Genomic DNA, 25,295 nt, shown 5'->3' on the forward strand with positions numbered 1-25,295 from the left:
ACATCACACGTTACCCGGTACACCCAAAGCTTTCACGAATTTGGAAAGTGAAGCCATTATGGAAGCGCTAGCTTTTTGCTCTCCCTTGCCGGAATGGAAAGGCCCCCGACCTTCTTTACCCCTTTCTCCACGCCACCCACCCACCACTCTTCTATACACCTTTATAGCTCCCTTCTCCTTTGGCTTTCTTTTAAGCAGAGCTCAGAGGAAAAGAGACCTTCCTGGGTGCTTGAGAAATAGAGAAGAGAGAAAAGAGAGTTGGAGATGGGGAGGGGGAAGATAGAGATCAAGAAGATAGAGAATCCTACAACAGGCAGGTGACCTACTCCAAGAGGAGGACGGGGATCATGAAGAAGGCTAAGGAACTGACGGTGCTTTGCGATGCTGAGGTCTCGCTTATCATGTTCTCCAGCACCGGCAAGTTCTCCGAGTATTGCAGCCCCCTTTCCGAGTGTGTACACGATATTATCCCTCCTCGTCCCCTTTTTTTTTTTTTTTTGATAAAAATGAAACTCATATAGTCTTCTTTTATGATTATGTGTTTGTAATGATGGATGATTGATGGCTGGATGGCAGCACCAAGACCATATTTGATCGCTACCAGCAGGTGTCAGGGATCAACCTGTGGAGCGCCCAATACGAGGCAGAAACTCTTCTTCTTCTTCTCCTCTCTCTCTACAAATATGCTTTTTTTCTAATTTTTCTTTTCAAAGAAAAAAGAAAAAAAATGATTTCTAATATTGATGTATTTTCTTGTGGGAGTAGAAAATGCAAAACACTTTGAACCATCTGAGGGAGATCAACCAGAACCTCCGCAGAGAAATAAGGTGGAGGGCCAAAAGAGAATATTGTAATATTAGTACTTTCTGGTAAAAATAAGCATGTAGTTTCTTTTTGCCTTTAAATTTTGTTGTGCTGGTTCTGATGAGCAGGCAGCGGATGGGTGAAGATCTCGACAGTTTGGGCATCCATGAACTGCGCGGTCTTGAGCAAAATTTAGATGAGGCTTTGAAGGTTGTTCGTCACAGAAAAGTAAGATCCCCCATTTATTCACTGCACCTATTTTAATTCCTTATTCTCCATGTTTTGAGAGCTTTTGAGATAAATGATGAGAAGCGCATCGAGATCGAGTTGTCTATATTCTGGAATGATTAATTTTTTAATTCTCAATTAATGCTGTTTCATTGCTAAATATTCAGCCATATATTTTGTCTCTGCATGGGATTTCTATGCTAAAATTCCTCAGATTTCAGCATACAGAATCCATGAGACTTGCCTTGGCTTTACCACAAGTACTCCAGAATCAAAATTGTGAAAGAAAAATAGGATAAATCTGGTTAAGCTGTAATTTATTTACTTACTTTCTATCTATATTAAAATTATTCAGATTATTTTGCAAATTTATGGATATGCTTGAATCACGTATCTGATACTTTCTCTTCATCTGGATGGCAGTACCATGTGATCACCACGCAGACGGATACCTACAAGAAAAAGGCAAGGCTAACATGCTTTCTTACCATCATTCTTTACGGTCTTTGATCCGGTTTTGCGTGTCCACTTCTTACGTAGTCTTTTTCAAACATTCCTATCTAAGACTGAAGGTAATGATTTGCAAAGGAATAGCTTTACTGTTTTCCTCTAAGTAGATGAAATATTACTCACGTAGAAAGGAGCCATCATAATTGCAGAAAGAATAAAACTGAATGGAATATGAGTAGAATTGTCAAAATCTTGGTTTAAGGGTTTTAATAGCCAGATGAGAAAGCAACCTACTTTTCTTGAACAACTTGTTTGTGACTGTCTTGTTGCTCCCATCTTGCATCTATGATTAGCAAAATATATGATAAATAGATATTCAGATTTGATCGAAAAGAAGGAAGATTTTCTTTAATCCATTTAATTTGAATCTCACAAAAAAAAAGTAGAAGATTTGGACACGATCGCTGGGGGCAGCACGCTCTTAATAGAATGGTGTCACGTTGCAGATCTCGAAAAATTATTCAATTTTTTTTAAAAAAAAAAGAGTCATTGAAATTAGACGTTGTATGACCATGTTATGATCTCTGAAAGTTTGACTTCTGACTCAACTTCCCAATATAGCAGATTTTACTCCTGAACCATGTTTAACCTCCTGACTCATAGTGGCCAAAGTATCTACATCGAGTTCACTGGTCTTCTTGGATCACATTCATAAGAATACTTCCCATAATTTTGCTCAACGTTGTTTTTCTCATCAACCAAAGGTATATGCTTTTTAAAATTGAAATGCCCATGAATATTATGGCATTCTTTTATTTGACATTTTGGTTGATCCTATATTGTTTGTTTGGCATTCAACACTTCTTCATGGGAACCTTTGAAATGAGGTAGGTGCTAGGATTTTTCTTTTTACCTATCCATATCATATTTCCAATGTCTTCTTTTACATTAGGTTCTTTAGTGACAATAGGGGAAACGACCCAATATAATACCCTTGAAAATTTGGGCAATATCTACTAAAACTAACTTGAATAAAATATTAACATAAAAAGGGATTTAGTAACATAAAAGCATAACTCAAAATCACTCACCTTGTGTGCCACGTTCTCATTGCCCTTATTATTTTTGCATTGTGAATTGTGTCCCCCAATAAAGCAACGTGAATGGTGGAAGAGAGTTGAATGGCTTTGTTGAGTAATTGTTTTGAGTTACTATAGCATTGCTCTACTAAAATTGAAATCTTGCTGTGAGGCTATGTATGAGAAGCAAGTTCATGCTTTTTGACTGTTGGGATGGAAGTATGAGCAATCTTTTTAATAGAAAATGGACGAATCATGAAGTTTTTCCTTTTTATTGAAAAAGATGATCGAAAAATATGTGCAAGATAGAAAAACACTGAAAAGATAAAATGAGAAGTAAAAGTGGAAGTCTAGGAGAAGAAAATTTAAGAGAAATATCTTCAATGAGAGGATGTGTGCACCAACAAAGCCAACTTTCACTAAAGAATGTAATGACTCACCTCTACTTTCTTCGAATAAGGGGTTCCAGTTGTGGAAAGTATATAGAATCTTCTGAAAGACTGAGTAAATGGAGCAATTCCTTCTAAGAAATATTATGGCATTTCTCTCCCACGAAATTTCAAAGCAAAGAGCAGCTAGTAGTTGATCTTCTAATCTCTTAATTGAAGTTTGGAATTTCTCTTGCCTCTATTTGGCCCAAAGGTCATGAAGATCTACCGGCCAACCTCTTAAGTTGAATTAGATCTTAATAGAAGTCCAAATGCTTCTTGTAGAAGAACATCTAATAAATAAATGAGTGATAGATTCTAATCCAGAGACAAAGAGCACACCTCGAATTCACTTGCCATCCTTTTCTAGCTAGAACTTCTCTAGCATGAAACTTGTTCCTTAAGGCAAGCCAAATAAATACTCACATTTTAGGAATGACTGCCTTCCAAATAATTTTATAATATGGACAAATTAGACCACCATTATTGATAAACTTGCAATGAACAATTATAAATGAGTTTTCAGGTTGGCACATTAGCAATATAGGATGGTTTGATTATTAAAAGGATGATATGAAGGGTTTCAAGGTGGTTTGCCTCGTTCAAATCAAAGGATTTTGAAGATTAATATTCCAAGATAAGGTTCTCCAACTCCATTAGGAAAGTGTCTTCATGTCATCTTAGAGAAGCAGCTCGTACCAAACTTGACAGATGTTTTATTTATTTAGAGTGACACAGATACCCTTTGGCAATACTCTCCATCCTTGTCCGAACAACTTCTAATCACACCTCACTTATCTTGCATCTAACTCAGAGGCTACAAGTTACACCTTTCAACAAACCTTTTCGGTTTGAAAATTTGTGATTTCATTATTTAGAGTTCGAAGAGCATATCAAGTATTGGTCGGAGTTGGCACCCAAAGCAAACGAAACAGTTACTGACATGGTCCAAAAGCTGAGATTTCTAAGATCCCAACTTAAGCACTGAATAAAGCCATTATGGGAAATATCATTTTAACGAAAGAGGAATTTAGAGTAAGAATTGATTCTCTTGATACCGAAGAAGAACTAATACAGCTTTCATCACTTCAAAATGATGAACAGATGCATCTCAAGTCAGCACTAGACCATCTTCTAAAATAGGAAGATCTATGGAAGCAACACTCCCAAATGCAGTGGCTTCAAAATGGGGATTGCAATACGAAGTTTATCCATGTTTGGGCAAGTAACAGGAAAAAAAGAATACTATCACTGAACTCTAGCAAGGCGATCAGAAGATTATCGAATAGCAGCAAATCCAATCCACATTCTACAACTTTTTTTCTACCCTACTAGGCTCGACTGAGGAATGACTCATCCAAGCTGATTGGAAGATTCTTTATCCAGAAGGACCTCTGGATCTTGCTGACATTGAGTATCCATTTATGGAGAAAGAAATCCATGATACAGTGTATGACTTGGCTTTGGAAAAGTCACCCGGATGATATTTTCCCATTCTCCTTCTATATGCACTTCTAGTGTATCATCAAACATGACCTGATGAACCTACTGTAAAATCAGCTAATGTAGACCATCTGAACTACTTGTTCATCACCCTTATCCCAAAAAAAAATTGGTGTGTATTCAGTTAGAGACTTCAGGCCAATAAGCCTGATTAATGGAGTAATAAAAAATATTTCAAAAACTCTATCGAAAAGGCTCCACAGAAAATGAATTTGTTAATTTTATCCACAGAGCTTGCTTTCAACAAGGAAGAAATATCTCTGAATATTTTGTAATGACTATGGAAACTATACACTTCTGCAAAGCTGAAGTACACAAGGATCTCAATTATAAAGTCGACTTCGAGAAAGCTTTTGACAATGTGGATTGGAGCTTTCTATTGAAATTGCTATCCAGCACGGGGCTTTGATTCGAGGTGGTGTCAATGGATAGAATATCTGATTTATACAGCTAAATTCTCAGTCCTTATTAATGGTGATAAAGGTAAACTTTTTAAATTGAGGAAAGATCTCAGGCAAGGAGATCCTCTATTCGCCTAGCTCTTTCTCTTAGTTGTTGATATAGAATGATCAAGGGAGCAAGTAGGTTCAATCTTTTTGTTGGAATTGGATCATATAATATCATGGGATAACTTCAAAGCTTTTAGTTCACTGATGACACACTTATATTTTGCAGATATGATCTAAAATACATCAAAACTCTTAAATTTTTACTCTATAGTTATGAGCTACTGATGGGTCTCAAAATTAACTTTGAAAAATTCCAATTTTTTGGCTTGAGAATTGCAAAGATGTCAGTACAGCAAGTTGCATCTATCCTAGAAAGCAAGGTGGCTACATTTTCCATTACTTATTTGGGTCTCCCACTCCATCATTCTAAACTGAGGAAAACTTATTGGAATCCACTCCTTGAGAAGGTTCAGAAGAAATTGATCGGGTAGAAAGGTAAACTTCTTAACCTCTAGGGTAGGCTTATACTAACTAATGCAGTGCTTACAGGGATCCCACTACTCTGGAGGGATACATTCCTTCTCCCTCAATTCATTATCAAATAAATTGATAAAATCCATCGATCATTCATTTGGAGAGGAAACGAGGAGTATAACTAAGGGCACTCTAGAATATGTTGGTCGAATATTTGTCGATCAAAAAAATTTGGAGGACTGGGGGTTCCTCAATCTAAAAATTTTCAATACAATTCTTCTTTGTAAATGGTGGTGGAAGCTCTACTCTAATGCTGGTGACCCGTGGTGTAGTTTTATTGCCACTATCCACCCAACTTCACACTAGAGATCTAAAGGTATACACAAATCAACCTCTTCATTTTGGAATGGTTTACAGCACACATGAAATATTTCTACTCCTAATCCACTTTCAAGTTAGCAACTAGTATTATTTTGGAAAGATAGTTGGTTACATAATCATCCACTGAAGGATCGATTTCCTCACCTTTACACAATAGCATTGAAGTGCAACAACTCAGTGGCAAAGGTATTAAGCAATCTACTTGATAATAGCTCTTTTAGTACTCCTCTTCCTCAAAGATACCAAGAAGATTTTCAGAGTCTATAGGAAAGCATTGAACAAATTACATTAACGGAACGACCTGATACTATACAATGGAAATGGTTTAGTAGCAATATTTTTTTGGCATGAAGGATCTACTATTTTCTGCAAGATGGAGGAGTTTGGCCTCTACTGAGTAATATTATATAAAAACTCCTAATACCAAAGAAAGCCAAGTTATTTGCTTGGCTAAGTGCTCACAACAAAATCCCAATGAAAGCTAATCTTCTTAATAGAGGAATAATTGGAACTGATTACTGTACACTTTGCGATGACTTATCAGAAACTAATGATCATCTAATGCTCATCTATACTTTTTCAAAAGCAATTTGGAATCAAGTACTTTCAGACCTGCAATTGTCGAAACTTTTATGCATGCTTAACACCCTATGGGATACTTGGAGACTCATCAATATGCAACACGATAGAAGACCTAAACTAGCTGCTCTATTCGTAATTGGTCAATGGTGTCTTTGGAAGGAAAGAAATAAAAGATTATTCGACTTCTATACTTTTTATCCACGATCGATTGCTGAAACTGTGTCACTTTTTCTTTCTTGGGCATCACACCTAACAACGGAGCAACTAAAGATGTTAGCTCCTGTTCGAGAAGTTCTCTTATCTAAGAATGAAAACACACAATCTTTAGTGAGAATTACAGATGCTAACAGGCGCAGATGAATGTTTTATGAGCATTTTTATAGCTGCAGCTTATATGTGATCTATGGTGCAAGGAGTTAATTATAACCATGGATATTAGTTAGGTTGACTATCAGAAATCATCTCCAATACATTCTATGTAACCACTGATCAATTCCATGTTCAACTAGATAGGAACCTGCCTATATACAGGTATGTCCCTGATGTAACTATAGTATACTATTATTCATAAATAAATAACGAAGGTTTTACCTTCTTCTCATAAAAAAAAAGTATCTTCATGTCATCCTATATGTCATGCATCTCCTTTGCTACTTCTTTTATTTACTTCTTAAACTTGGTTCTACCATATATTATCAGCCCCTTTTAAATTTGCTTTTGGATATTGCATATTCCACTCTTCAATCACCTCATGCCAAGCAAAACATTTATTCACACTTGAAAACCAATATAAGAATACCAAAGAATTTATCCATGAAATTCTAGAAACTTTGGTTTTACTCCTTTCTCCATCATTCAAAAAGGTTCAAAATGATGATAACTCTATATAGCTTATTTATCAAATTTACGAGGTTGGTGTTCAATGTTTTTGTGAAAAAAATATCTTGCTATCCACATAGTTTGAATCCATACTTTTGCTATCTTGAGTTTCAAAAATTTTAATTTGCTACAATTTGTTGCTATTAGCATATGACTACTTTTAAGAAGATAAGCCAATATACTATTTTCCTAAGAATTTAAAAAATCAAAAATAAAAATTTTTATTTAAGATTTTTTAAGGGTTGTTTTCCAAATGTGCAATGGGGCTTAATCTTGGCATCATTTTCTAACTTGTAGAATTTTGACCCAAGTAACATTTGTCCAATCACTTAGAACTTCTATAACTTCGTACAATCATTTGTTAATGTTGTTCATCTATTTATCTATATTATCTATCTGGAATATAGTTGCTCTTAATTATTTTTATATATCGCCTATTATCCACCCTAAGCTTTCATGTTCATCCTCATGTTGTTGGAGGTGCATGTCTTATTCCAAACTATTTACCATTGCTGTAGATTTTAAAAAATTTGCTAGTTTAGGACTTTTTAATCTTTTGATATCATGTTGATGTAAGCTAACCCTCTAAGGCTAGTCATAATACATTTTAAGGATTTATGTTATATGAGACCAAAATTTTAACAAAATGAAGTGTTGGAAATTGGTAGAATGGAAGTGTAAAGATGCTTAGAGACATAGAACTAGCCCTGGGCCATGTAAATCTTCCAAAAGAAGAAGAAAATAATAAAATTAAGATCATATTCAATCTCTACAGAAAAGTTGGTCTTTGTTGTATAATAAGCCATCTTAACATATGATGGACAATAAAATATATAAACTTATGAGTTTTAATACTTAGATGGAAGAAAAGGGACAGATATGTCACACCCCATCCTACTAGCATGAGTAGGCACATGATACACGGTTGCATGCCCTGCAGAGTTTGACTCATGAGGCATGCAAGGTATTGAATAGTAGTCTAGGTAAAATTAAAAAACTTGGAGCATTCTAAAAATAAATCAAGTTCATTTTATAAAATCAATATTTATTATGGACTCCATCAAATATTATGCGCATAACATTTTATTTGCAAATAGAAGAAGATAAGTCCTAGATCCTAAGTCTCCTACTCTTAGTCTCATAATTCATCCAAGCTATCCACCAAATATCTAAAACGAAAAAGAAAAACGATAGTATGCTAATAGCTTTGTAAGTCACCTTTTATCTCTAATTAGATCAAGCATATTAGATATAAAACAATAATTTTCAAAGTATATGATTTGCAATTAGGAATAAATATTTGATAAATACAGAATAAATTTTCATAAAGCATATTTACTAACATTATTTATAAAATATATAATGCTTATATCAATAAATCAATTTCTAAATCAATATATATAAACTATCCATTCTGTCTTAGCCTTACAACTATTGCTACCATTCCCTGTAGCATGGTTAGGAAGAGACTAGCTCTTGAATACTCATGTCATTTATCAACATATGCGAATGATCATTCGACTAATATAGTCAAAAAAAAATTACTCTGATTTATATAAATTAAAAATTAGTAAATAATATATGCTAGTAATCACCTTACCAGCTAAGCTCTAAAGAAAATTAGCTTTTGAATATACATCATGCTATTGATTATTATATGTCAGTGCTTGTCTCATTTTGTGGCATGCAAGAAGACTAGATCCTAAACTTATATGCATAGTCAGATTAAAGAGCAAATGTTGCATCTGATTATATGAACATCTATTATGATGTAGAGTTTGTATCATGTATATTTAATTTAAACACAAATATAATTATACATAAATAATATTCATATTTTAAATTTTAAATATTTAGATAATTATTCTAGTGCAGGTATAAAAATAAGCAATATAAAATTTTAAATCGATTTATATAACATGCATAATAAAAAAAATTAAGGATAGAGGTACTTACTGCTCAACTCATAAAACATAAGAAATCTCTTTAACTAACTTTAGTGCAACCTAGATAGAACATATTAATGATTAAGTTTTCATCTAAAATAAACATAGATATCATTTTAAAATCTTAGGCATTTAAATGGTCTCATGATTTGTGAGGCTTTCTTCAGATTCTACAATTTTGAAATTTTTTCAAATTATAATTTTTTTACCTTGATTGATAACAAAGCCAATAATACACCTCAAATCCAAATGTATTCCTAATAGTTTTCAATAAATCTAATATCAATAAATCATAATTAAGATATCAATCCATTCTATGAATTTGACCATAAATCCTACTTGTTTCTCTGACCTTCACTATAAATTAATCATCAAACTAAATAAGTGAGGGGATCATAATTCTTTTACGACAATCCAAGAATTCAAGTCTAGCATCCACATTAGATGGCTTCCTGTCCAGATATTTGCGCCTCTCCAAAATTGAGATTATCAGATTAAGAAAAATAAAATAAGAGAGAGGGTTAAAGGACAATGCCTTCTAGGTAGTGATGTCCGACATCATAATTTTGATCAAATCTATGGGGCAACCAATAATATTAGGGAAAGAGGATTGGATTTGAGCAAGAATAGCAAAGTCATTGTCATCAATGGCCTGATTCATTGAGTTCAATGAAGGATTGGTGGTTGAGTGGTGGAGGTGGCATCTAGGAAGGAGAGAGAAAGAAAAAGATAGAGAGAAAGAGATAAGAAAAATAGAGAGAAGGTGGCAGTTAAGATCCCTTTTTGTGATTAATATATAGCGGTAAGATACTCAAAGATCTCACCTTATCGACCTCAAACACTAAGGGAGGTGGAAGGAGGGACTACTACCCATGAAGCTAGAGAAAGGGATGATGATGATTGGAGGAAGGAAGAAGGAAAAATAGTAGACTCGATGATGATAAGACTAAAAGAAAAGGGTTTGACTTAGCCACTTGGTATATAATGAGGTTTGGTATGGAGTCAATAGCTTGAGTAATAGCATGGAAAGAGAGAAGGAGCTGAAGAGAGTACTAAGTCTTATTAGAATAAAGAAAGATAGAATCTTAGCGAAAAATAGGGCCTCAAATCTTTCAGGTAGAGGAAAAAGAGGGATCAACGAATGAAAGACTAAGGAAAAGGTGTGGAGTAGGATATACTCTCGATTAGTCTCTCAATCATGGATTCTAGTAGGGCTTCGTCAGCTGCTCAATCATGGATTCTGATAGCTCAAATGGTGGTAAGTAGAAAGAGAGAGATCTAAAGAGATTGATAGTGGCCTTAAAACCAGCACGGTCAAGGATAGGCATGCCTTAGAGAGAGGAAAAGAGAGAGAGATTAATGGAAATAAGCGAGAAAAATATATTCTTAGAGAATAGATTGGCGATAAGAAGAGGAGGTGGTTGGGGCATGCTTAAAGAAATAAAGAAAATTGAGTAGGCGGAAAGTGGTGATGCTTGGCGATGAGAAGATTTGAGAGAGAGAGCAAAAAAATGTGGATGATGGTCATAGGATAGGGAAAGGAAAGAACAAAGAAGGGGGTGCTAAGCTAACTCTTTCTACCTTCCTCACACCCTGAAGCAAAGGATTTGGCCAAGGATGGACAAATGGGCGAGGGCTTTGGTGGATCCATGCCTACCCTTTCTCCCTCTCACGATGATTCTAGTCAAGCTATCTATCTTTGATAGCTTGAGCCAAGCCAATTGACTTGATCCAATCTCTCTAAATCCATACAAACTTAAGAGAGTGTATTGATTCACTTATTCTCTTCTAAGTTGATAAGAAACATAATTAAGTGGAGCTCATTAAGTATTTCAGGTAGTTGCTAACTTGGCAAAATGGAAGCAATAATAAATTTTAAAAGACTATAGCTTGGTATAATCTCAACCATCCATGATTTAGAAAGATCTTCAGACTCAATATAGATTACTTTGGCTACTACAGGTAAGAGCTAAATAGGATCCAAAAGTAAGATCCATCACATTAGTAAGTCAAATTATATGTCAAATCTTAGTAGGTATACTTAGTCCTACGATGCCTAATTAAAATGATCATCATTTGAACCTTAAAATGGACTAGTCAACTAAAATTTTTCTTTTTGAAGAAGATTTAGACCATAAAATATCTTCTAATCTGTGAAGAATTAGATAGAGCGAGGAATATAAAATTGATGTAGAAATCAAGATCTATCATATATACAATTTTAATATTTTTTTCATAATTTTTAAATATTTATCTTCTTTTTTTATAGGTCTAGTCCTATTTAAACTAGGAAGAGGAGTCCAACTTGACTTATGCAATAGGGGATGTCCTTCTAGAAGATAAGAATAATTTGATCAGAATTATATAAGAGCAAACCTCATTATTATAAATAGGGGCTATATACATCAATTTATGAGATAGAGAATCAATGAAACAAAAGTAGACTTAAGTTTTATTTTCATAATTCTTCTATCTTCTACTTTTTTTCTAGGAGATTCAAGTTGAGTGGATTGAAGAAAATCTTTCATCTTCTCGATCGGATCATATTGGTATTAGAGCGTTGGTCTTCTATATTTATGGAGAGCTTTAATGTATTGTTTAAATACGTGAACAATACAAACAATCAAGAGAAGTGCTATCCATGCTTCAAATACATCGAAATATAAAAGCAAATATGGCTACTAATTCTTTTTCAATGGACAATGAGATAAAAGGATGTCTTACACAACTCAAGGAGAAGATTGTGCAACTCATGAAGATTGTCTCCAGATTGAAGATAATTTCAATACAAGCACAAACACCAGCAACTCATGTTGTGAAACTGTTTCCTATGTTTGGAGATGAAGATCTTCTATCTAGTGAGGAGATTGAATTACCTAAAAGTATGAAAAATCTTTCTTCAATCATTGAAAGTTAAAGCTTGAATTGAGATCCCCATATATAATGGAACCATTGATGAAAAAAAGCTAGATAATTGGCTAAACTAATTACAAACCTATTTTATTATCTATAGATATTATGGCATCTAGAAGATAGCTTTTACTTATCTCAAGCTTTCTAGCCATGCTCTTATCTGATGAAATTCATATATGAGAAATAATAATATTTTTAATATGGTGCAGAGCCAATTCAAAGGTTTAATCAAGAAGTAATTTTATCTAATTGGCCATAAGGAAGATCGGTGGATCAAATGATAATACTTATGATAGAAACATAATCAATCCACTTAGGACTATACCACCAAGTTCCACAAACAGGCAATCTGCCTTGGAATCTTTATCAACAATTATACAATTTTTATAAAGTATGTTGAAAGTCTTCATGAGAGCATCTAAAAAAAGATGAAACTCTTTAAGGTTGATGATATCAGTAAAGCTAACATGAAAGTCATAGAGATTGAGGAGAAAAATCAAATTAGAGAAGATAAGGAAGGCAAAAAGCATATCAACATAACTCAAAAAAAAAAAATTATGATCATTGAAATCTTTGAAAATACATCAAGGAGAAGTATTGAAAGTTTCATCCTGAATTGGAGCTAAAGTAGAAGAAGCCCAAGGATGATAATTTTAAGAAAAATAAAAAGTGGTCCTCAATTCTATAGAGATTGAGGAGCTATCTGAACTTGAGTAAGCAAACTTCAAATTGAGCTTGATGGTGAGAAAACCTAATACAACAATTAAAACGGATCTAGAGGTACATGACAACTCACCCACTTAAAGATTCAAGTGAAGCAGAGTATCATTAAGGCTATTATAAATCTTTGAAGCTAGAAGAACCTCATTTTCCAATATTTGGTTCAGAAATCGAGGTTGTAGATCAAGCCTCATCCATATCCTTATCCTCTTAGTTGGATTCAGAAGGATGTCAAGTTAAAAATTATGAGATAGTGTACCTTCAAGTTAGCCATCACTGAGAGGTTTATTTGTGAGGTAACTTTTGAAATAGTTTCTTTGGATATTTGTCAAGTTATCCTTAGAAATGTGTACCTTTAGAATCAAGATGCAATTTTCTATAGACGATAGAGAAAGTATCATCTTATAAGGGATGAGAAAAAGTTCATGATCAACACCTCAAGAACATAAGGTAACTTTGACCTTGCAACTGTTGCCCAAGTGAAGTGATTTGTTAATGTTTGTGATGAGTGCATGATGATGGTATAAAGAACCGATATCACTCATGAGAGGTCAAGGCCTTGTCCTTTGGTTCCATCAATCGATCAATAGAGATTGAGATTAAGGAGGAGTCACTATAGTCCTTGTCGATGAGGAAGGATGACAACAAGCATTCCTACCATGAAGTCTAGATTTGAGAGCAAATGAAAGTAATCCACTGAGACCTGAGAGCAAAAAAAGGCGAGACCAAAAATCATCTTCAAGTAAAGTCAAATGGTTCAACCATGAGATGGGGAAGTAAGTATTTTCCCACCTTCAATTCTAACTTTGTAGAAACTAAATCCCTTAAACAGGGGAGCCCTAATTTAAGAGGATCCTCAGATTCATTGTGGACTACTTTGGCTATTACAATAAGAGCTGGATAGGAATCGAAAGCAAAATTCACCACATTAGGAAGCCAAATTGTATGGCAAACTTCAAGAGACCATAACTTGATCACATGAAATCCAATTAAGATGATTTTATTTTTGAATTTGAATATTTTTTTGAGATCTATAACTTTAGATCTAAATCAAGCTAAAATTTTATTGCTTACGCCTTCAAAATAGGCTAGTCAAATCAAAACTTTTCTTTTCAAAAAAGACTTTGACTGAAAGATATCTTTCAATCTATGAAGAATCAAGTAGAGTGATGAAAGATAAAGTTGATATAAAAATTGAGATCTATCTCTTATAAAATTTTAGTAATTTTATTTTTTTTAATATTTATCTTTATTTAGAGATCTATTCCTATTTAAACTAGAAAGAATTGTCCAACCTAACTTGTTCAATGATCAACATCCTCCTAAAAGATAAAAAGAAGAATCTGACTCAAATTATAAAAGGGCGGACCTTTTTTTTTGATGAAAAGGGAGGAAAAAAATCCATCAAAATTTATTAAGAAAAAAAGAGTACAAGAAAAGAAGGATATGAAAGAGTAAGAGAAGCCCCACAACATCCATCAATATTTAAAATTTAAATTTAAATCTCCCCCATCATTCTATCAATATTTGATATTCAAATTTAAATTCTTCGCAGCATCCCACCAACATTTGAAATTCAAATCCTTTCATACAAACAAAATAATATTTTTCAAATTCTCAACTTTGAGTTTCAAAATTGAGAAGCCTACATATTGTCTGCTCTTCACCAAAGAGGGGAGATTGTTGGCTTAGCTTGGCCCAAGAGAAGAGAAGAAGGCCAAGGCCCAATCTGTAGCCTAGAGAAGGAGGGTTTGGTAGCTACTTAATAATCGGATCTAACCGATAAAGACACTATCTCTATTAGAAGAAAAGGTAGAGAGAAAAAGAGGCAATTGGTTAACTTCAGAGGGGGAGGAGGTAAGCTGTTGAGGAGATTAATCTGACGCAAGGAAAAAAGAAGAGCTGACAACTAGCCAATGATCGAGAAGGGCTGGAGACAATCCAAGCCCAGCACCAAGAAGCAAGAGAAAGAATTTGGAGGTCAAAGGAGGAGTCCAGGAAGAGAGAGCGAAACACAATGTTCGGATCTAGCCGACAACGATACCAATTATACTAGGAAAGAAGGTAAAAAGGGAAAGAGCAATCGATCATCTTCAGCAAAGAAAAATAAAAGAGGCACCCGACAGTCAAGCCCATGGCCAAATCAGTCAGCAAGAGGACCTCACAAGATCTAGACGATGCTAAGGGGAAGGGAGGAAGAAAAGAGATCCAGTAACTGTCCAACACCAGGAAAAGGAGGAGATAAGAGGAAGGGAGAAGTCATTTTTCTATCTTGGGCCGAAGGAGGGAGAAGGAAGAAAGAGGAAAGAACATCCTCAAAGTCGAAGGAAGGAAGGAAAGAGAGGGGGGAAGGGGTCACAGTCAGATATACCAGAAGGGATAGATCCAGTGTCAAAGAGAGAAAAGAGAGAGGAGATCAGAAAATAAAATTTGATGACTGACTAATTGTCATGAAAGGCTAATGACAACTCATAAAAAAAGTATAGTAGTAAAGAGAGGGGGATAGGCTTGGTTAGGGAAGAGATTCCGACAACAAAGAGAAAGAAAGAGAGAGAGAGAGAGAACCGGCTCCCAGCCAAAAATAGCTTGACCCACCATCGAGAAGGACCGACAAAGAGAGAGAAAGATAGAATAGGGAGAATAGCTTGGCTTCGAATCAAAAATGATCTAACACACTGCTGAAAAGGACTAGGAAGAGAGAGAGAGGGGGTAGGGGAGTATCTCGGCTCGCAATCAGAATCAACTGGCCAATGCCAGAAAAGAGAGGAAGAGAGAGATAGAGAAGATATAGCAAAAGAGAAGAGATGGACAAAAGGAGAGAGGAAGGGAGGGAGAGAGAGAAAAAATAGGAGAGAGAGGGGCTTGGTGGCTGACTGTCAGAAGAAGCCTCGATGCTCGAAGATTAGATGGAAGAAAAAAAAATTTCTCAAAACTTCTCTTTTCTATAAGAGCAAACCTCACTATTATAAATAGGGTTATGTATCTCAGTTTATGATGTGAAGAATTAATGAAAAATTGGACTTTAGCTCTATTTTTGTAATTCTTTCATCTTCTATTTTTATGAAATTCAAGTTGAGCCGATTAAAAGAAATAATCTTTCTTTCCGATTGGATCAATCCATTAACTAGATACTTCAAAAATCAAAATGACCTATCTAAAATCCTAAATCAAATACAAAACCAAAATAACTAAATTAAGATAGAACAAACTACAATTACAAAAAACTGGCTAAAGTGTTTAAATGCTTTTACTCCTAAGTTTCTTCTTGCTCACCATTAATGCTTGATCTTTAGCTGGGATCATATCAGCCTTATGACCACTATAAGACCAACATAACAACTCACTTGTATTGCTCCTTTAAAATTATACAAAACTAGTGTCTAATATGTACCATGCGAATGTCTGTTTCTCACCAGAAAATGGATGGGCTTCTTGTGCAAGCACCTTCTTCCTACAAATAATAAAATATGCATCCCTTCTCTCATCTTACTAAATAAAATAATTAAAGGCTTTACTATCAGGAAATCTGGCTTTATCCATATAATTTTGGAAGTTTTATTTGAACATAACATTACGAGTACTAGATTACATCAGGAGGTGGTTCCTCTTATTTCTATTAAGAGAAAAATCAATTTTCTTTTAAGAAAGATCATTTCATTTTCATCAGGTAGCGTACTCTACTAATATACTTCCACAACAATATATAGGGATTAGATTATAGGATGGACTTTAAGGCTTCTTTTCGAGAGCCCTGATTTCTCAATCACATTCCCTTTTCTTTCTCATGTAATGGCATTTAAGAGTGCATCCAGGGCCCAACAATTAGTCACAAGTGTTCTTTTTATACATGGTACATATTTGCTATTTTTTAGCTTATTTTAACTTGATTGTGAAGATATCATGAGAAAATTAGATTTAAAGCCTAGCAATCTTGAACCCATAATTTCAAGTTAACAGGTGGAAGAGTCCATTATTATGTGAGACCAACTTAGACTGCAAAACTATCTGATATTGGACTATTTACTAACACCCTTTTTCATGTGCAATGTTTGTAAAGAGAAGATATATGATGTAGCGAGATAGGATAGTTTGGCTCTAATATTGTGTTAATATTCAAACCAAAATCCTAAGCTAATAGATGGAAGAGAAATGACTTATATACATGTGCATTATTGGATATATCTTTATGGGAGAAATAATCACATGGATGTTTATATCACACATCTCATATGTGCATGTTGTTGTAAGGCTTCAAAAGACAGACGATGAGATTGGTCTTGGATCAAATTGGAATGTTTCTTAGTTGAATTTGGAGAAGTCTGCAACAAATCCTATAAAAGAAGTCCCGAAATTGGTGGGGCACCTTTCGATCCAAGACCCTTCGATGGATAAGTCAAATAAAGCCTTGAGAACAGATTGTGGAAATGGAAGAATAGAAGGATGAGAAAAGAGATTGTGAACAAATGGAGAGAGGACTCTTGTTTCCTTCAGTGGAGGAGTTGAAAATGATTCAACAAAGTCTCCACTCTATCTATCCCGACTTACCTTATGGAGGGTATGTTACCCTCCTTTATATAGAGGGGTGAGGAGGCTTGCTCAAGTTGTTAGGCCGTTAATTTATTATAATAGAATGGTCAGCTATATAAAGATCATGGATGTTTATCCATGTGATGATTAGCTATAGGATAGCTAGAAAATATCTAATGCTTAATTAGATGATAGCTGTCAGATAACCGTCTGCATTCTTATAGTACATCGATATTTTATCGACGTGACTAGCTTAAATCAGCAACTGACTGAACTGAATATTATGATTCTTTTAGTTAACAATCATATTGGTTAGAGACCGATGTAATTCATAGTAGATCGATCACAAGCTGAGATGAGTATCATATTTTAAGAACAATACTAGCAAGTTAGATCGATCAAATGTCAGATGAAAAAGTAGATCAGTAAACGTTCGATGGAACCTGAAAGAATATTTATGATTTAGATAATAATCTATCATCACGTATCCAGATAATGAGATCATATAACATGTACCAATATATGCCCTCCATTTTTCACACCGAAGTGAAGTTCTTCACATCGGGTGTGGAAAGTCTCTTCAGAAGATCTCACCTGACCTGTATTGTCATCATAAATGCTCCATACCACGATGGTTGGAAGTATTAATTTTTTAATCACTCAAAGTCATACACAATTTCTTGAAAATGATTTGTTGAACTTAGTAATGATGAGCGCTTAGAAAATCGGGAGCTCACAATTATTTGGGTGGCTAGTCCCTAATGTGTATGTGCTAGGTGTCATACTGTAATTGGCCACTTCAGCTATCACATGGATCCTGCTTGCATGGCTTAATCAAGAAGAGGTGCGTCGCAACAACTCTCTGCAGAACCATCGGATAACTGACAAGTGGCATTGATCTAATGGCATATCAAATGGATTGAGACTGTTAGTAAATTTTATAAATAGGTCTATACTCTGTTCAAAAATTACTTTACTATTTTTTTCACATGACAGTCTTGCTGAAATTTTTTCAGAGCCCCTAACATCATTGGTATCGGAGTAGAGACCCCCCAAAGTCATTGGAGCCGGAGAAGAAAGAAGTAAAGAAGTCTTTTAAAAGCTTCCTCAAATTCCTCTTTACATATTAGGCAGACTCTTTCATCTTCAACTTCTTTTCCATGAACATCTGAGATTTTAGGTTTTACAATCTTTATTTTTTTTTTTGGATAGTTATTCCCTTTTCTCTCTTTTTTTTTCTGTTTCTCTTTTCCCATTCACCTTTACTTTCTTCTTTCCTTTCAAAAATATCTTTTGATAGGACTAATGAGATAAGTCAGGACCAATGGATATCTCGGTCAACCCAACCACTGCTCAAGTTTGAGATGGAAAATCTATCTCGGACAACAGCTGAAGTTAGTACCTCAGGTTAGGATGATCTAGAATCTCCTATAAGAGATTTTTTAGATTATTTCGGCCCAAGTACTGAACAATCTGTCCTGACCAATCTCGATCTTTAGGAACTTAAGAAAAAATATTCGATTCAGCTTATAACTCCAAGTTGGGATGGTAGGATTATTGAACCTCCAGAAGGTTATGTCGTATTTTATGATGAGGCACTTCGATCTGGACTTTAATTTCTCTTACATCCTTTCTTCAGTAATGTTTTAGACTTCTATAAACTCCATCCAATCTAGGTTACTCCCAATGCCATTAGGATGATCATAGTTTTCATTATCTATCGTAAATTTTTTGCTATAGAACTAAGAATTTCTCTCTTTAGGATGCTGGTCATCCTAAGAAAACATCCTTATGAAAAAGACTGATGGTATTTCTTACCTTGGCCTCAATATAAATTCGGTCCCACTCTTCCTTTTTCAATACATAATTGAAAAAATCATTTTTTCTTTATTTCTTCTAATGTTTCGTAGGGTTTTATTTGTAAATAGTCTAAGCCTAAAACCAAATGGAACTCAAATAACAAAATATTATCTGAGGATGAGGAGACTTTTGTAGAGCTTTTAGATATGAAAGTATCCAAGTTGAGCCTACTGGTGTCCAATCAGTCCTTGTTTGACACCGACATCAGTCAGATCTCTCCTTAAGATAAGTCTGATGTTAATTCTTTTTCTTTATTGCTTTATCATTTTTCATCATTTTTCTTTTCTAACAATCTTTTTCCTTATATAGTAGCAATAATGAAGTTCAACCTACAAAGGCTGGCTAACTCAAAGAAGAGGAAGAAGGATCTAACCGATTGCTCTCAAGAAGAGTAAGGAGACTGCTCCTCTAAGATCGATTGGCCCCCGATCATCACCTGGGCCAATATTAATTGACATAGATGCTACATCGATCTCCACTATACCACCAGCAAAATCAACTCATCAACCTACTAAGGTGGCTTGTCCACCTCCTAAAGAGTCTGCACATCCAAAGTAGGCATCTTCCCCAACACCTCCAACATCGGCCAAGTTAGTTTGGCTGAGCAATCAGCATCTGAGGTCACAGACTCCTGATGTCAACCCACCAACTTTCTCATCAAAAAAAAATTGACTTGGCGAAGGTATCACTTTTGGAGACACCCAGACTAGGCAAGGACTTGCTCTGTACAATGATGCCTCAAAAGGACCTAGATGCTGATAGGAGGGATCTTTCTTTGGAGCAAATAATAAATTATGGATTCAACAGTATCATGAACGTGAGTCTTCATTCTCTTCCACTCTCTTCTTTCTTTTTCTTTTTTTTTTTACATTGGCTATTTGTTGATCTGAATATATCTTTCTTTTTGCAGTCGGTTGTGTATTTCAAGTTGCTCAATGAGCACTTGACATGGTTCTTCAAAAATAAAATTTTTTTGAAAGAGAGGCTCAAGGCCAAGAAAGAGGCCAAAAAAGCAGTTGAGGAGGTCAAGAAGGCAGTAAAGAAGAAGGCTGTCAAAGAAAGCAAAATGATGGCGGGGCTGAAGAAACAGCTCCAAGAAAAAATAGATTCCATTAAGGAGACTGGACAACCAATGACAGATGAATGATAAAGATGACAAGTTGTAAAAACAGCCTGAAAAAAATCTCAAAGTTGGAGGCCAAGCTGAAGGAGGTCGAGTCAATAATTGAAAAGCATGATGAAGCTCTTGTCCCATATTAGAGACAACTTGATAAAGACAAAGAGTGGATGTCAAGGATTATTGAAGATTATAAGAATTCCGACACTTTTCAAGATGACGTTACTGAGGCCTCAAAAGGAGCTTTCAATTATGGCTTTTTGAGCTACAAGAGTTTAATTATCAAGCTCTTTCCTAACCTTGATCTCAGCAAGGTCATAATAGAAGCAGCTCTAGAAGTAGTAGCCGAAGTGACTTCTGCAACAACTACTGAGCTTGCTTCCACTTCTATCATTGGAGTTTCTCCGATCGAAGTCCCAAACAGTCCAATCGAGGCCTCCATCATCGAAGCTATTTCGAAGGAATCAGTCGGCAAAGACCTTACCTCAACTCCTCCAACAAATAACTCCCAAGCTAAGGCCTGAATTATCTTCTTCTTTTTTTTCTAAACATTTGTATTAGCCCGATGTGGGCTTCTATAAATACTTTTTACATTAATGAATGAGTTTTTCAATGTCAATATTTTTTCTTTTTAACTAATACTAATCTTGGATGATCCGATCTGGGTTGGATGTCTCAAAAAATATCATTCACGATAGATAGTTATTTTCTGACTTCGGTTAGATGATTATGAGTATATGTAATTCAACCTTGGTTAGGTAAGTAATCAAATATTAACTATTCTCAAACCAAGTAGATAACGAAGTCAATGTGATTAACTTTAACAAGTAAGATTGTTATGGAATGAAATTGAATCAGATCAACTAACTATAGATAACTTAATCTCTCATAATTCACTGTAAAGGTTCTAAAAGTACCTTTATCTAAGTTCGAAGTGACAAGTCGGGTTCTTTTATTCGTGGATTTATGACCCATGCTGTCTTTTTGTGATCTTCATTATTAATCACCTTAAATCGATATAGCAAAATCCAGTTTATAGATCTGAGTGCTTTCTTGTCAGATTGAGTCTATCCTATTATCTGTGAAACCTGATCTAGAGATCAAGTATTTTAGGTTTTTTATTTAAGGTCCAATTCGAAGATTGAGTATCCAATGTCATATTGTTAGGTCCAATTTGGAGATTGGATGTCTCACTATCATCTCGTGAGGTCCAATCCAAAGATCGAATATCTCACTATCATCTCATGAGGTCCAATCCAGAGATTGGATGTCTCACATCATCTTGTGAGATCCAATTCGAAGATTGGATGTCTCACATCATCTCATCCTATTGTGGTTGGAATTTTTGTAGCCTTAGTTTGACTTTTTCTGACCTCATTTGGACACCTAAATCTTATTATCATCGTTTGATCGATTTTTACTAATCTACTTTGGATGAAAAAGAATTCTTCAATGGAACTTTTGATTAGAACTTTATCTTCATTGGGATAGAAATCGAATGCTTTATTGAAAGATTTTATTGATAATACATTCTGAGATTTTTAATATTTCATGTTCTCGAAATGATCGTACCATCTAAATTTTTAATTCGATAAGCTCTTGGATGGATCACCTCAGTAATCTGATAAGGTCCTTCCCAATTCGGGATGAGTTTTTCTTACTCCATTGGTTTTGAGACTTCAGCTCATTGGAGAACCAAATCTCCTTATAAAAAATTTTAGGCTTTACCTGAGAGTTGTAATATCTGGCTACTTTTTGTTTATAAACTACCATATGAATCTGGGCTTTTTCTCGAGTTTTCTCAAATAAATTGAGATCAGTCCTCAGTTGATCTGAATTATTTTCTTCATGAAAATTTTCTATTCTGGTTGTAGGTAAACTGATCTCGACTAGTATTATAGCCTCTGTTCCGAAAGTAAGTTTAAAAGATATTTCTCTAGTTGGTCTCTGAGGTGTAGTTCTGTATACCCATAAAATATTATAAAATTATTCTACCCAGAGACTTTTAGCCTCAATGAGTTTTATTTTTAGGCCTTGAAAGATAGTTCTATAAATAAATTTAGCTTCTCCATTTGATTGTAGATGTCCAATCGAAGTAAATATATGATCTATGTAGAGCTCAGAATAAATTTTTTTAAAATTTTGATTATCAAATTATTGCTCATTATTAGTAATTATAACTCAAGGCAAACCAAAATGGTAAATAATTATTTTTCACATAAAATCTCATATTTTTTCTCAGTGATTTATGTCAGAGGTTCAATTTCTATCCATTGGGTAAAATAATCAATAGTCACAACTAAAAATTTTCTTTGCTCCATGGCCATTAGAAAGGATCCCAGAATATCCATTCTCCATATAGCAAAAGGCCACAGCACTGTAATAGAAATAAGTTCAGTTGTAGGCTGATGTTATATATTGGCGTACCTTTGACACTGATCGCAGTACTTATTAATAAAGTCGGTTGAATCTTTTTGAATAGTAGGCCAATAATAATCTTACTGAATTATTTCATAAGCTAAAATTTTACCCCCCAAATGGTTACTAGAGATTCCTTTATGAACTTCTCGAAGGATGTAATCAGCTTCCGATGGCCTTAGGCATAGGAGCAGTGGGAGTGAATATAACCTCTGATATAATTGATTATCTTGAACAACATACCATGGGGCCTGTCTTTTAATTCTTGTTCCTTCGACTGGATCAACCGGTAGAGGTTCTTTAGTAATATACTCCATTAATGGGTCAATGGAACTTAGCTCATATTAAATTTGGACAATTAGTAAGGCCTCGATACTAGACTTTTTAAGAATATCAATAAGAACACCTTGATTTAGTTTGAAAAAATCTGATGTGGCTAAATGAGATAGGGCATCAGCTCAGACATTTTGTCCTTGGTATTTGCATGATCTTCAGATTTTCAAAGTTTTTTAATAATTCTTTCATATTATATAAATATTGAAACATCATAAAATCTTTAGCTTCAAATTAATCTCATACCTGACTGACGATAAATTGAGAATCAATAAAAATTTTAATTTTTTTAACATTAAGCTCCTTAGCCATTTTGAGTCCTACAATTAGCGTTTCATATTCTACTCCATTGTTTGAGTGTTAAAATTAAATCTCAAAGCACGCTCACTAACAATGCCTTCTAGACTCGTTAGAATTAAACTAGTTCTACTTTCTTTCGAATTTGAGGCTCCATCAATGTACAGTATCAAATAAGAATCTTTGATATTTTTAATTCTTTTAAGATTGGTTCTTCATTAGGAATAGAGCATTCAATAATAAAATCAGCTAATACTTAAACTTTCAATGAAGATCGAGGCCCATATTGATATCAAATTCATTTAATTCAATAGCCTATTTGAATATCCTTCTTAAAGTATCAAGCTACTGTCAAATTAATTTTAAAGGTTGATCGATCAGAATTATAATAGAATGAGCCTAAAAATACGATCAAAGTCATCTTGCTAATGCAATGAGGGTATAAATTATCTTCTCAATTTTAGAATATCGAGTTTCAACATCTCTAAATAATTTATTTGTATAATAAATGGATCTTTGTATCCCTGCATCATTTCAAGCTAAAATCGAACTAACAGCATTTGCTGAAATAGATAGATACATGAATAATTTTTGACCTTTGATCGGCTTTGATAGTAATGGAGCTGTGCCGAGATATTTCTTGAGATCATCGAAGGCTGCTTGACATTCATCTTATCAATCGAAGTCTTTGATCTGCCTTAGAATTTTAAAGAAAGGAAGATATTTATCAGCTGATCTGAAAATAAATTAACTAAGCAATGCTACTCATCCAGTAAGTTGGTGTACTTCTTTGATGGAGCTCGGATGCTTCATTTCACATAGAGCTTGAATTTTCTTAAGATTGACTTTAATTCCTCTTTGAGTTACAAAAAAATCTAAAAAAATTTTTGAAGTTACTTCAAAAGCATATTTGTTGGGATTGAGCTTCATTTGATATTTTCGTAGTCTCTAAAGGCTTCTTCCAGATTGGCAATATACTGATCTGACTCAGTATTTTTTACTAATATATCATCAACATAAACTTTGATATTAATTTCAATTTGTTACTTAAAAATCTTATTAATCAAGTATTAGTATGTAGCACCTACATTTTTAAGATCAAAAGACATCATTTTATAACAATGCAAATCTTTTTCAGTGATGAAGGCCATATTTTCTTCATCCTCAAGTGCCATTTTGATCTGATATAACCAGAAAAAGTATCCATAAAGCTTAGTAATTTGTGTCTTGAAGTAGCATCAACAAGCTGATCAATTTTTGAGAGAGAAAAACTATCTTTTAGGCAAGCTTTATTGAGATCGGTATAATCAACATAGATCCTTCATTTTTCATTAGCCTTTTTAACCATGACAACATTTACAATCCACTTTGGATATTATGCTTCTCTGATGAATTTGTCTTTCAAGAGTTTGTCGACTTCCTCATCTATTATTTTTTATCTTTTCGGGGTGAAACTTCTTTTCTTCTGTTGCATTGGTTTATGCTTTGGATCAACATTCAGCTTATGTACAATAAGATCAGTTAAAATCTCAGGCATATTAGAGACTGACTAAACAAAGACATCGGCATTCATCCGAAGAAAAGATATTAATTTCTCCCTCAGATCAGGCTTCAATAGAGATCCAATTTGGACAGTTTTTTTTGGATCATCACACAAAAGAACAATAATAAGTTTCTCGACTGGTTCTCCTCGATTTTTGATGATATCAACTTTACTTTCTTGATCAAGTATTTTAATTGGTAGAGCTTCCACAGACCTTTTCATTTTTACAGCTATCAGAAAATACTACTTAGCAAGTATCTGATTTCCTCATATTTCTCCAACTCCATACTTAGTTTGGAATTGGATTATAAATGATAAGTGAAGACTATAGCCTTAAGGGCGTTGAGCCTAGGTCGGTCAAGAA

The 25,295-nt window shown here is 34.4% G+C and overlaps 1 protein-coding gene across 1 annotated transcript in view; it reads left to right on the forward strand.

Moving 5' to 3' along the window:
* The first annotated feature begins 240 nt into the window (after nucleotides 1-240).
* Nucleotides 241-25,295, forward strand: part of DEF1 (MADS-box transcription factor 16) — a 37,122-nt gene continuing 12,067 nt past the window's right edge. The window contains 6 exon segments of the mRNA NM_001303583.1: nucleotides 241-306; nucleotides 309-451; nucleotides 577-643; nucleotides 766-827; nucleotides 933-1,032; nucleotides 1,456-1,497. Of these exon segments, the coding sequence (NP_001290512.1) occupies nucleotides 265-306; nucleotides 309-451; nucleotides 577-643; nucleotides 766-827; nucleotides 933-1,032; nucleotides 1,456-1,497 (456 nt within the window). The 5' untranslated portion in view covers nucleotides 241-264.

Source organism: Elaeis guineensis, chromosome 12 (assembly GCF_000442705.2).
Source record: "Elaeis guineensis isolate ETL-2024a chromosome 12, EG11, whole genome shotgun sequence".
Lineage (NCBI taxonomy): Eukaryota > Viridiplantae > Streptophyta > Magnoliopsida > Arecales > Arecaceae > Elaeis > Elaeis guineensis.